Source organism: Chenopodium album, chromosome 4 (assembly GCF_948465745.1).
Source record: "Chenopodium album chromosome 4, dcCheAlbu1.1, whole genome shotgun sequence".
Classification (NCBI taxonomy): Eukaryota; Viridiplantae; Streptophyta; class Magnoliopsida; order Caryophyllales; family Amaranthaceae; genus Chenopodium; species Chenopodium album.
Genome location: NC_137837.1, coordinates 25166708 through 25179995, shown reverse-complemented (window position 1 = coordinate 25179995; position 13288 = coordinate 25166708). Strand labels below are relative to the sequence as shown.

Genomic DNA, 13288 nt, shown 5'->3' with positions numbered 1-13288 from the left:
GACACTTATATAGCTCCTTCCTCATGCTTAAAGCATCAATAAAAATTATTTGAACCATAATAAAATTCCTTTTCAATATTTCAAACATAATTAAACATGTAGTTTAATTAATCATGCCTTCTAACATGCCATAAATAAAAATGTGGTTCAAACACAACATGCCCAAAATATAATTTTCCAATCTATAACCATCACAAATAATTCATGCTTCCCAATTCAATCACAAACATCATAAATTCACAATTCCATACATAAACCTTAGCATGATACTACTTGTAGTTAATTGAAATCAAACCTAGCATGATTCTACATCATCAAAATATGCTAAGTACGCGTACGTACCTTGAGTACGTTATTAAAACTGCCACGACTAGTAGAAATTGCTTACTTCAAAGTCTCCTACACATTAAATCCATAATAGAGTATTAATATCCACTCTAAACAAATTTCCAGCAATATATACTATTTTAAAACCCCTCATAATTTAATTAGAATAAGCTGAAATTATATTTAAAACACCATAAATTAAGTCCCAATTAATGGGTAATTAAAATTTCTTCAAGAAACATAGTATCAAGTGTTCTACATAAAATTCCAGCACTTTATTATAATTAAAACTTGCTGTAATTAAGTTTTAAAACACTTAAAACAAAGGCCTACCCTATAATACATCATAATCCTTCAATAAATCATGAATCAAGAACCTAGGGTTTCAAAAATTGGGGCTTTTTAATTAAAAACCAAATCTGAAAATTAATTAACACAATTACAATAACCAAACATCAAAATTAAATCTCCAAACTCATAATTTATAATTAGACTAAAGCCTAGATTAGTTTTGGGTAATAAAGATTTGATTTTAAAAAAAAGAAAAACCTTTTTTTTTCCGAAAACCGTGGCTGCCGACAGCAGGCCGGCGCCACTGCCAGTGGTCGCCGCTGTTGCCGGCTGGTGCTGGTGGTCGGCGGCCCAACGGTGGTGGTGGTGGCTTCCGGTGGTGGTTGTGCGCGGCAAGAGGGGAAGGGAAGGAGAGAGAAAAAAGAAAAAGAAAGAGAAAAATAAAGAGAAAAGGGAGAGAAGTTTACCTTGGGTTTTCTCCACTCTAGGCAACGTTGAATTGCCTCATAAGAGGGATATTTATACCCCTTCTCTATCACCCCTTTTACCCTAAACTTTCCTCCTTTAGTTTTTCCTAATCCCTTCCCTACTAAAACTTGTTAAAAATCATAATTTCTTAAAATAAAACCCCAACTTCTATTACTCCCTCCGTGTTTTTTTAAGTGATACATTTTCCATTTCCGGCCGTGTTTTTTTAAGCGATACATTTCCTTTTTTGGCAAAACAATACATTAAAATATTATATCTCTCTCCTCTCATGGCCCCCACCCAAACCCACTACTACTTTTTTATTATATCTTTCCTCTCACATTCATTACTTTCCAATAAACTATTAACCCCACTATCTTTCTTTAACAATTTTTTAATACTCCACTACCCCACTTACCTCTTATTTTATTTAAGTCAATTAAATTGCCTAAAACTATGTGCCGGTCAATATGTATCACTTAAAAAAACACGAAGGGAGTAATTAATTCAATTTACATGGGATAAATAATTAAACATCATAATTAAAATGCTAGAATTATTTAAATACCCTTATTATATATATATATATATATATATATATATATATATATATATATATATATTAAATATGTATGAAAATACGGGGTATTACAGTTAATTTCTTTTCTTAGTTTAACTTTTACATAGTTTAGTTTTAGTTTTTGTTTTGTTTCCGACTTTTCTTTATTCACTTCAAGATTTATTATTTTGTTTTCTTATTAATTTAATACTATTATTCTCTTCTCTTGATTATTGCTTTTTATCATGCTTTCTTTAATCGCTTTGATTAATTTAATTTTAATTATGTGTAAGTAAGTTTCTTTCTAGGGTTTGTGGGGATCCATAAATAATATGAAGGGGTAATTTATTGTTGTTAATTGTCAATGCTAGATTAATTTCCTATTGATTGATTTAATGCTCTGTGACTAGATTTGCGCAGATCTTTTATGCATGAGTTTGACAATATTGATTCGAGATTCGACATATGAGAATTAATGTTTAGGTCTAGTTTCAATAGCCAGGTTAATTTATAAGTGGTTAAGTCGACATTCGAGAGATGAGATTTAATATCGGTAAATTAATTGTATGATTGTAATACGTAGCGAAAGCCCTTTATGATCTGATTAATGTATGCATTGATGATTGATTATTATGTTTTACCCTAGAATATTATTTATTGGTGAACCTATGCCCTAGGCCTTTTATTCACTGTTTTTCCTCCTACTTTTATTCTTTCCCACTTTTACTCTTCGTAGTTTAGTTTCCTTCGATCATTATATTTTGGTTACTTTATAATGTAGATTATATTAATTAATTAGGAATAGAAAGACTCGTTTCTCTGTGGATTCGACCCTACTTCCCTATCTACATTAGTTAGAGGATTTAGGAATTATTTTTTATTTGGGGATACGACTTTACCCTGTCACTTTATAAGCATGTTAGTAATCCCACTATGCGGATTTGGTTTATTGATAAGACCTTGGACTTTGTATGACCGGGTCTTTCCTCAAGAATAGCCTTGTAATATAAGGAGACTAGCTTGGGGGGTGTGCACACTTGGGTGAGGAATTGGATTAAAAGGAACTGGTTCTTAATAAAGGAATTGGTTTTATTAACTATTATTTTGAATATTGAATCATTGGAATCGGTTTTGGAATAATGAGTTTTGAATTTATTGGATTAATTATTGGAATTGGTTTTAAAAGCATGTTTGCAAATAAATTGAGTTTACACTATACTTGCACTTATCGTACTTAGCATAATTTGCTAATCCGTATTTCTTATTTGTTTTGGTTCGTCCTGTTTACCGTAATGGTAAGCAGCGTTGACTATTTCAGGTGGAGTCATGAATGAGCATATGGGAGTCCCGAGATTTGCTTCACCTAGTTTAGTAAAGTTGGTGTTGTCTTTATTTTTTAGCACTCATAACAATGTTACTGTTTTTATAAGTATTAATAAAAGACAGTTGAGTTTCCGCTGCAAGTTTTGTTGTTGAGTTAAGTATTTTGAGTAGACTTGCGTAATCACGTGGCGGTAATACGCCCAAGTCTATCTCTACGGTATAATTATACGTATTATACTAGTATTAGGGAGATTTGGGTGTTACAGTTGGATTTTTTTTTTGCACACGTGTCAATATTTTATTGGATGAAAAAAAAATTATAAACCATAAAACTAACCAGCCACCTAACTACCGACAACAGCCGTAGTGCAACCAGGCCCTGCCCCACCTTCGACTAACGAGAAACCTGCCCATACTTTTCCCAACCCTAAACCAGCCAGTTCCCACCAAAAAACAACCACCTCTTTCACAAACAACCACCAAAATTGGCCACCCACGGCCGAAATCGGTCGATTTTAGGGCTGAATGGTTGGTTTCATCCTTAAATTGGCCGATTTCATGGCCGTTTATGGCGGAAGTGGGGCAAGGGAAACCTAGGAGTGGCGAAATCGGGGAGGGGAATCCTAAGAGTGCTGGAATCGGGGGAGGTGAAACCTAGGAGTAGCGTAATCGGTGGAGGGAAGGCTGTGGCGGCCGGAAACCGATAGGGAAGAGGCCGAAAACAAAGGGGGAAGGGAGGGGTTGGTCGGAGGTGGCAGGGGTTGCCGCTTGCCAACCTTCTGGGTTTGGTTTTAAAATTTGTTTTTAAAATTTTGTTTTTAATTTTTTTTTTAATTTATTTATTTTATTTAAAAAAAATAATTTAATGAATCACGTGTTTGGTAACTTGCTACATTAATATAGATGACCGGTTGGGTGCAATATAGGAGCGGATAGGGTATAAAGTTGGGATTAATAAAAAATAAACTAAAGTTGAGATTAATATTAGGGATGGAGCAAAATTGAGATTAATCATGACAATTTTTTTAAAAAGTATATCCTTCGTTTTTTTTTTAATAGTTGTAACAGTTTGACTTTTACAGTATTTATGTGTTTCACTTTGACTATTTTTAATGATTTATACTTATACAAAAATATAGTTATTTGATATCTTGTTAGATTCGTCTTGATTCATTCTATTTTGATATCAAATGTTTATAATTTTTACAGATTGGTAATTAAAAAAATCAACGATTGAAAGCATGCATCGGCAAGCTTGAAAAGTGAAGTGTTTCAACGCTGAAGTATAAATTATATATTAAAAAAAATTGATATTTGAAAACTATGTTTTGAAACGATTCTAATAAGTACTCATTTATTATATTTTTTGTTATACATATAAAGCACAAACAATGATCAAAGCGATGTATATGAATAGTGTCAAAGTTAAATTGGGGGCACTTAAATAAAAACGAAGGGAGTAAAGATGAGCAAAACTATCTGAAGATTTGTATATCTATTGATCTGATTTGTACTCGATTCAATAATTTAGAATATATCCAATTAGTCCCTCTGTTTTCACATCATCCTTGCTCTATTTCTTCATGCGCGAAATTTTAGGATAAATTAGAAAAAATAATAAAATATGAAGGTAGTGGGGTAGATAGAAAAATAAAAAAGTGTACTCCGTAAAAAATAAAAGTACTCGAGAGAATAAGAGTAGAGAAAATATAAAATTAATAAAATATGATTTATGTTGGGTCCACTAGTTGAGAGAAAGAAATTAAATATTGTAAAAGTTTTTCAAATAAGAAAATAAAGTAAGTATTTAAAAAAAAAACGGCCAAAAATGGAAAGTGGAGCAAATATTTAAAAACGAAGAGAGTAGATGCTCAATTTTGATCAAATATCTGACCCAAAACTTATCTTTTAGATATTAAAATACTTATTTGGATGAGGGATACCCAATTAATTCTCCAAATAAACAAATTTGTTTATCTGGGGGTATAATTGTATTTTCAAGTACCAGTGGAGGGGTATATGCGTCTTTTCATGTACTAGTTGAGGGGTACATGTGTCATTTCCTCACCAAACAGTAAAAGCAAAAGGCAAATAGTAATTGGATAGCTCACCAAAAGTACTGAATAAATGACCTTACTTTTCAATATATTTACAAAAATGTCATCAGATTAACAAAAATTCGTTTATCTTGCAAAGTAACTTGTATTTTCCCTATTTGGATACCAATTTTCGAATATCCGATATCCAACATATACTCAAAATATTTCAGATATCAAATATCAAATATAGGATATTTGATACAAATATCAAAAATTTTGGGTACTAATGGTATCTTCTTAAAAATTATTACAAACTTGAAATATCGAATATATGATATATCCGATTTGAACATTTTTCGAAAATAGGATACCCGTTATCCAAAACTTTTCGGATCATATTCGAATATCGGATATCTCATAATTCGAATATTCGATCATTATTGTTCACCCCTAGACTGTAGTTCCTTTGTTACACATTGATCTTCTCACTTTGATGGTACACGTTTGCCAACGCATTACTGTGACCATGAATATCTTTAATGGCATATTAGTAATAATAAAACATTGAATATTGATAAAATACTCATTGAGACGAATCAAATATTTTCCACCATTAACCTACCTGAAAACATAACTTAAAACCATTGTGAGGGTTGTGTTTTTAAGGTGGTAAGGTTATTTTTGGGGAGGTTATACCCTGTATTTTGATACGTATTTTTCTAATTAATTATTATTTCCTAAAAAGGGTATTTTAGTAATTGAAATTAATATTTGAATTTTGGAGCCACAATGATATTTGAATTTTGACGCCATAATTATTTTGAAAACCTAATTATTATTTTAAATTTTGATAATATTTATTATCCATTTATTTTATTTTAAAAATCGGATTATTTATATTTTCGGATATGTTAATTAAAGCAAAACCTATATTTTATTATTTGATTAATAAATTTCAAAAATTCCTAATTATTGACTAAGATTTTCGGATATTCCTAGTGTGGAGAATCTGATTTTCTAGGTTAATTTATTTGGTGAATAATTGATATTTTATTAATTAATTATTTTGTAAAATAAATATTATTTACACAATTATTTTTAATTTTTTAAATCTAGCAAAAACATTCCCTAAATACTACAAAGGAAATCCGAAAATTTGGAGCATGAAAGCTCAAAATATTCGGCCCCCTTGGTTGGAATTTGGGTAAATTATTTTGGTAATTTGTATTTTTAATTGTCTCCTTAAAATCTCTTATTTTCATTTATTTTATTTTTCCATCTCCTAAATATTTGATCATCTTATTTTCCTAACTTATATCTTCCTTGATTATTCTCCAAGTAATCTTTTTTGCCATATTATATTTCATGATAATACACCTTCCTTAAATTAATTATGCTTAGTCACCTTAATATTAAACTTTCCATAATTCTTTTACTCTCTTCTCGGCTTCTCCAAATAAATTCCTTAATTATTTTTACCATAATTCTTTCTACATTCTCCTACCATAATTCTTTCATTCATGAGCCAATAAATACCCCCTTCATATCTCTCATATTATTCATACCAAAACCCAATTCTCTTCTTCTCTCTTATCTTCTTTTCCCTAAACCTTCTCATACTTTTCTTTCTACTCTTTTCATACATTATCACATTGAAATCCTATTTTCGGGTACTTATGGTCGGTTTTTGGGGTTTCAATGTTTCACAAAAGATTGTTCCTCTCAAAAAATCCTTGAGGTTAGGCTCAAGAATCACCCAATTAGGAGTTATATGGAAGGAGTTATGATCTCTGTAAGTTCTGCCTATTATTTTCAACGAAAACTCAATTCTCTTTAATCCTATTCTTTTGTCTTCTTCATGGTTAGCTTTCTAAAATATAAATACCTATTTCAAAGCTATAATTTTATATTGATTTATTATTTTAAAAGAGTTTTATATTCCATGCACATTAGTTTTGAGTTTATGTTGTGATAACCTTATGGTTATGTTATTTGTAAGGTGTATTCGTGATTGAACTTCGAAAGTGCGAAGTGTTGATTGATATTCGGAATCAAGATACATTTAGGTTGCTAGATACCTTTGAAAGTGATTGGTTTGAATAACACGTGTTTGTATGATTTTATTGGTGATTGAATTTGATTTGAATTGTGATTTATGAAATAAATTATGTTGGAGGTATTGATTTTAATATTTGTTTTAATAAATGTATTTTTGAAGGATTGATTTTCATATCATGTTTTGAATGGTTTGAATTACTTATCATGTTTAAATAAAGGAATTGATTTGAAAAGTTTTTTGAATTGAATAAAAGGGTTGTCAAAGGAAGATTTATTGATTTTGAATGGTTATTAATATGAGATTTTATTTCTCCATTATTTATTAAAAGGTTGATTTTGAGAGCACAATTTAATTGGATAAAAAGAAGTTTTGATTTAACCTATTATAATGGTTTATTTTATTTACGGAGGATTTATCGAATTATTATCGAATTAAAGCTTAAGAAGCATGTTAGTAATCCCACTATGCGAATTATTGAATTAAAGCTTTACAAGCTTGTATGACCGGGTCTTTCTAAAAAATAGTATATGTGATGGTTCGGATCGAAGAAACTTGCTGAAAAGACACATGTGACTGCATCTACTGCGCGACAAGGCAACTGAGAATACCGAATTCGCCCCAACCTCGAATTCGGATTTTCGTCGGAGTTGTGAACGAAGGAGGAAGGAGTCTTTGCAGCAAGACTTCAATCATGGGAAAAACCGACGTGTAAGAAGAGAGTGGACCGTTTTATCATTATTCTTTAGCACCTGCGGGGCTCAAAGGAAGAAGGACATTAGTTTTCAGTCTCGAGTCTCTATCCCCTCTCTAGTGCTGCTTAAAAGGCTCGGGTTCCCTATTACCCCTCAAGAATAACCTTGTAATATAAGGAGACTAGATTGGGGGGGGGGGGGGGGGGATGAACACTTGGGTGAGGAATTGGTTTTAAAAGAGGAATTAGTTTTATTAATTATTCTATTGAAATATTGGATTATTGGTATTGGTTTCAAATCATGAATTTTGGAATTATTACATTAATTATTGAAATTGGTTTTAAAAGCATATTTGCAAATAAAATTGAGTTTTTACATTATCTTGCACTTATCGTACTTAGCATATTTTGCTAATCCGTATTTCCTATTTGTTTTGGTTTGCCCTGTTTATCCTAATAGTAAGCAGTGTTGGCTATTTTTAGGTGGAGTCATGTTATTGAGTTAAGTATTTGAGTAGCCTTGTTTAATCGTATTTGAGTAGCCTTGCGTAATCACGCGATGGTAACACTCCTAAGTCTATCTCTACGGTATAATTATACGTATTATACTAGTATTTCCGTAGAGGGAGATTTAAGGGTGTTATAGGTTTTGGCATGGTGGAGGTAGTTTCAAGCGAGTTGTGTTGGTTTTGGGGATGCAATTGGTGGTTTCGAGGATGTTTGAGGTGGGTCAACAACAAAATTATAGGTCAACGGTGGCAATACGGCCAACATTTTGCCTTTTATTTGACAATTTCTTTACAACATTTTTTATTAGGTTTTATTTGATAGTTTTCGACAAAACACATTATTATTATTATTATTATTATTATTATTATTATTATTATTATTATTACCGACAAAAACATATTATTATTATTATTATTATTATTATTATTATTATTATTATTATTATTCCTAAATAAATAATAAGAAAATTAAATCAGAATCCCATCCCACCACCCCATCGATCCCACCAACCCCAACTCTCACTGATGAACCCCGCCAGTAGGGGGGTTCATGGGTGGGATTGTAGGTGGGTAGTGAGGTTCGCGGGGTGGTGGGATGGATTTCGGGGTTGCTGGGTTTTTTGGGGTTGGTTTTTTTATTTTTTTCTTTTTTTTTTATCATTAAAAGTAAAATAATAATTTTTATAATTAAAAAGAAGTTATAATCAATTAAAAATTAAGTTAAATATAAAATAAACACAACATAATACAAAATATATATTTTACAAAAATACAAAAAATAAATATAAAAGGGTGACCCATTCACCATGTAGCCAATAAATTTTCGTGTTTTTTTAAAAAAAAAAAAAAAAATACATATCAAACTTTATCTTGTACTAGAAAAATTCAAAGTTTTCATGTTTAAAGAAGACCACCCAAAGTTTGTCTCATTCTTGTAAATTTTTGCTAATATGCAATGTATAGTATATAGGATATAATATATATGTATACTTTAGTATTTAAGCTAATTGGTTGTTTTAAGGTCAAAATGTTAAATGCTCTTTAATAAGCATGTACCTGATATCGTTAAGTAGGATAGTAATTATTGTATAAATGTAGTTGTATGGATTGTATCACCCCACCAAATTGGTAGCCAAAAAATTAAACCATGCTACTTGTTAATGGTTCTAATTTACCCCACTAATTAATTACATGTGCTTCACTGAGTTTAGTCTCTATCTTTCTAATTTTATTTTACAGTGCATGTGAGTTTCATCAAGCTTGTGCACTCTATAATCCATGCATCAATATGTGTTTCAGACCTATATATGTAATGCACCCTACTCACTTGAAATTCACTTCAAAAATACACAAATATTGTTCCCATTACATATATATTCTGACTCATAACCTAATCCAGAATCACTAACTTTCCTTCGCCCATATACCCCTCATCAACGGCAATAGGATGGATGCTTCTTGGCATTGACTGAGGGGGTGGATTGACATGAGATTTTGTCACGTACTCTTATCAAGGGATTCCTAGAAGAATATTTTCCCATTGACTTGCTTTAGTAATCCCACTGGCTTGAGTAGTTAAAACACTCATCAACTTTTCATTTCATTGGTTATGTTTCTCCACTAAAGGCTATAGTCTTGTAACTTTTTCGGTTTCTATACTCTTGGATAGAGCGACGTTAGTAGCGTTTAGAGTCTCATTTATATTTACGATTATCCTGTCTGGTAACCGCCTGTTGAGAATTAGATCCAAAATTCCTTAATTCAACAGTTATGACTCTTGCGGTTTCTTCCACCATGACACGATAGAAATAACCAAATTGCTCTCTATTATTTTCTTTTAAATCTTCAATTAGATTTGTTACAATATCTATATATCTCATATATATTGTTTTGAGTAAATTTCTAGTATGAGAATGACTTTCACTTCCGTTGAGAGATAACTTCTCTTACCTTTGTGTTTGAAGCTCGAGTTGTTTAGAAGAGTGTGCAACATAGTTTGTTTGAAGTTGATTTTCTAGATCTTGCTGATCCTTTAGTATGATTTCAGTATTATGTTTAGATGAACATCTTTCAGATTAGTTCTTTTACGTACTGAATGCTTAGGAGTCATGGGATAACTTCCAAATACTTACTTATAGTAAAATGAATTTAGTTTAGTGTTCTCTCACTGTAATCGCCAACAACAAACTTGTTTAGGATAACCAATAAAGTGTGCGGATATTGAATAGGGTGCGCGAAAATCAGTGGCTCTGATGTTGGTGGGTTGATTGAATCAATTCAAACCAAAAAAAAAAAAAGTCCAGTTTTTATACAGCAATCTAGAGATTGCTTCAATTAAATCTCTTTAGTACAAAAATGGACCCAAACACTTTCACCAATCAAAAAATCAAAACTTAGTAATCCCAAACTAAACAGCTCAAAAGCCCAAAAAGAAACGAATTACAGTCCATTAAATGAACACCAAGTATAGAAAAAAAAAGCCCTAACCTAAAAACAGTAGTATTCCAAAACCCTAATATTTAGTTCTTCACTTTCTTTTTCTCTTCCGAACACCCATTTCATTCTACCAGCAACAGCAGCCGCACCAGAGTCCTTGTGCTCTTTCCCTACTTCGTTTATCTTCAGGTAATTTCTCTCTCCTTCATATTCTGTTGCTGATAATTTCACATTGATTTTGTTTAATTACTTGTTCCGTTCTATTTTGCGAAAAATTAAGTGAACCGGTTATTGATTAGAATTTGGGAAAATTTCAAATTTTGGGATTTGGGTTTTATTTGTTTAGTTTTTCCTTCAATTGGGTTACTCGTATTTTTGATTTGTAATGTTGTATTATATGGTGATTTGTGTTAGGTTTTGGGATATGTGATGCTACTGAAACGCTTGATTTTCGCTTTTAAATTTAGTGTGATATTCAATTATTTTTAGCAGTTTATTGTAATATTCAGCTCTATTTGTAGTATTTAGAGATTCAAATGGTTAGCTGCTTTTCACTTTAGATGATAAAGCATATAGTTTGTTGTTTGCAGTTAACTACAGTAACTTATTAGAATGATTTGGTGTTTCTTATTATTCTGATTGAAAGTTAGTCGGGAATTCATCGGAAATAAATTGTATTTTATAGCACGATGTGTTTGATTTAAATGGGAAATAATTTAGAAGAGAAGTGTATTGACAATAAAGACAGTATTTCAATGGAAATTTGGTTTGAAAAGTTGTGGATGATTGTTTTCTGCCTGGTTAAATGAATTAGAATGCAAAGAGAACGGAGAATTGGGAAGGAGGGTATGAGAAGCAAGATAAAATGCGAGGGGATTAGGAGTAGTAGTGTGTCATTCCCGATAATTGTAGAAGTAATAAGTCATTGACACGGTATGGAAAACCAGTTTTGGCCTATGAATACTCTATGAAAGCTCATGTGAATTGGACAGCTTTTATCAAAATTGTCTATCTTCCAATCGTAGATTGGCGAAGTTTACGAATTGATTAGTAAGAGTTATTGCCGCTGATTGTGTTTATTTACTTGGTCCCTTTGCTTCTTGATATGGGTAGAGTAAAGAAATTAGCTTTGGAATTGTGATGTTAAAATGGATTGTTCTAATTGATTGAGATCTTGTTGCTTCTTTTCTGTTTGTTGCAAGTAAGTTAATTTAGCTCATGTATTGCTGATACAGGTAAGTTCATTTTCAGCTACTAAGATGGGTCGTGTCCGTACAAAAACTGTGAAGAAGTCTTCTCGCCAAGTCATTGAGAAGTATTATTCTCGAATGACATTGGATTTCCATACCAACAAGAAGGTCTTGGAAGAGGTTGCCATTATTCCATCAAAGCGTCTGCGTAACAAGATTGCTGGATTTTCCACTCATCTCATGAAGAGAATTCAAAAGGGCCCTGTTCGTGGAATTTCTTTGAAATTGCAAGAGGAGGAGCGTGAAAGGCGTATGGACTTTGTGCCTGCTGAGTCTGCTATCAAGGTTGATGTCATCAAAGTTGATCCAGAGACCATTGATATGCTTGCCGCTCTTGGTATGTCTGACCTTCCTGGAATCACCAAGGCCGAGCCAGAGGATATGGCCCCTGCCCCAGTCTTCAGCAGGGGAACTGGAGGCCCAAGGAGGTTCTAGGGCTATTGAGTTTATTTATGTGTTGTGCAAGAACTAATAGGTTTGAAGCTGCCCTTGTGTGGGCTCATTTCTCTGTTTCTTAGATGTCTGCAAAATTTTCAATTTTGTCTTGTAGGACAAAGTGCTGATGTTAGTAAGACTTGCACTAATATTGTCATACAGTTTTTTGGTGGATACTTTGAGTACTTGAGTTTATTTTATATTGTCAAGCTACCCCGTTTCCTGTGTTTTGTTTCCTACAGACTAAGTTGGTTGGGGGACACGAGCGAAAGGTTTAAGCATAACCGTTTTGAATGAAAGTAAATTTTTGCTACTCCGAACTGAGTTAAGGAGCGGGTTAAGCGTAATTCTTTGTGTAGGATTGAATGTCTGACACAACGCCTTTCAATTTTACACTCTGTACACATCTTATGTTGAACGTGTTTGTGGTTAAAGCTGCTAATGATCTGGGTCAAGCGGAGTTTTTGTCTGTTCGAGCTAAGCTTGATAAGAAATACGTGTTCGAACTATCTTGAGCTTGAACGAGCTTTTAAAAATCTTGTTCGAGCTGGGCTCGTTAAGAATTTGGCTTGTTCGAGCTTTGTCCACGAAGGTACTTGTTTGCATTTTGAGTTTAAGTTCGAGCTTAAACGGGTCTAAACCGGCTTGATTAAATAAATGAGCTTTTTTTATCATTAAAAAATGGTTTGGTTGTTTGTTTTTTTTTTCTTTCAAATTTTAACACATCCGTTTAATTTTATGATTTTTATATTTTTTTTCTCTAGAAAAAAGGTAATGACGGAGTTTTCAGGCTTTTACATGATGAAATAATTAGTACTTTTTACAAATATGTATGAATAAAAGATATAAATTGACTTAAACGAGTTGTTCATGAACATTACCGAGTCGAACATGATGTTGT

General features: G+C 32.1%; 1 protein-coding gene across 1 annotated transcript; it reads left to right on the top strand.

Annotated features, from left to right (window-relative positions):
- Nucleotides 1-10735: 10735 nt before the first annotated feature.
- On the top strand, nucleotides 10736-12600 carry LOC145629058 (small ribosomal subunit protein eS17-like). Its single transcript, XM_081681534.1, has 2 exons — nucleotides 10736-10891; nucleotides 11938-12600. Exon 2 carries the CDS (start codon nucleotides 11962-11964, stop codon nucleotides 12385-12387), a length of 426 nt encoding a protein of 141 aa, XP_081537660.1. The 5' UTR covers nucleotides 10736-10891; nucleotides 11938-11961; the 3' UTR covers nucleotides 12388-12600.
- The last annotated feature ends 688 nt before the right edge of the window (nucleotides 12601-13288 follow it).

What these genes read in the sequence shown, in the direction of transcription:
- LOC145629058 (XM_081681534.1), top strand. Translation starts at nt 11,962, where the DNA reads ATGGGTCGTGTCCGTACAAAAACTGTGAAGAAGTCTTCTCGCCAAGTC.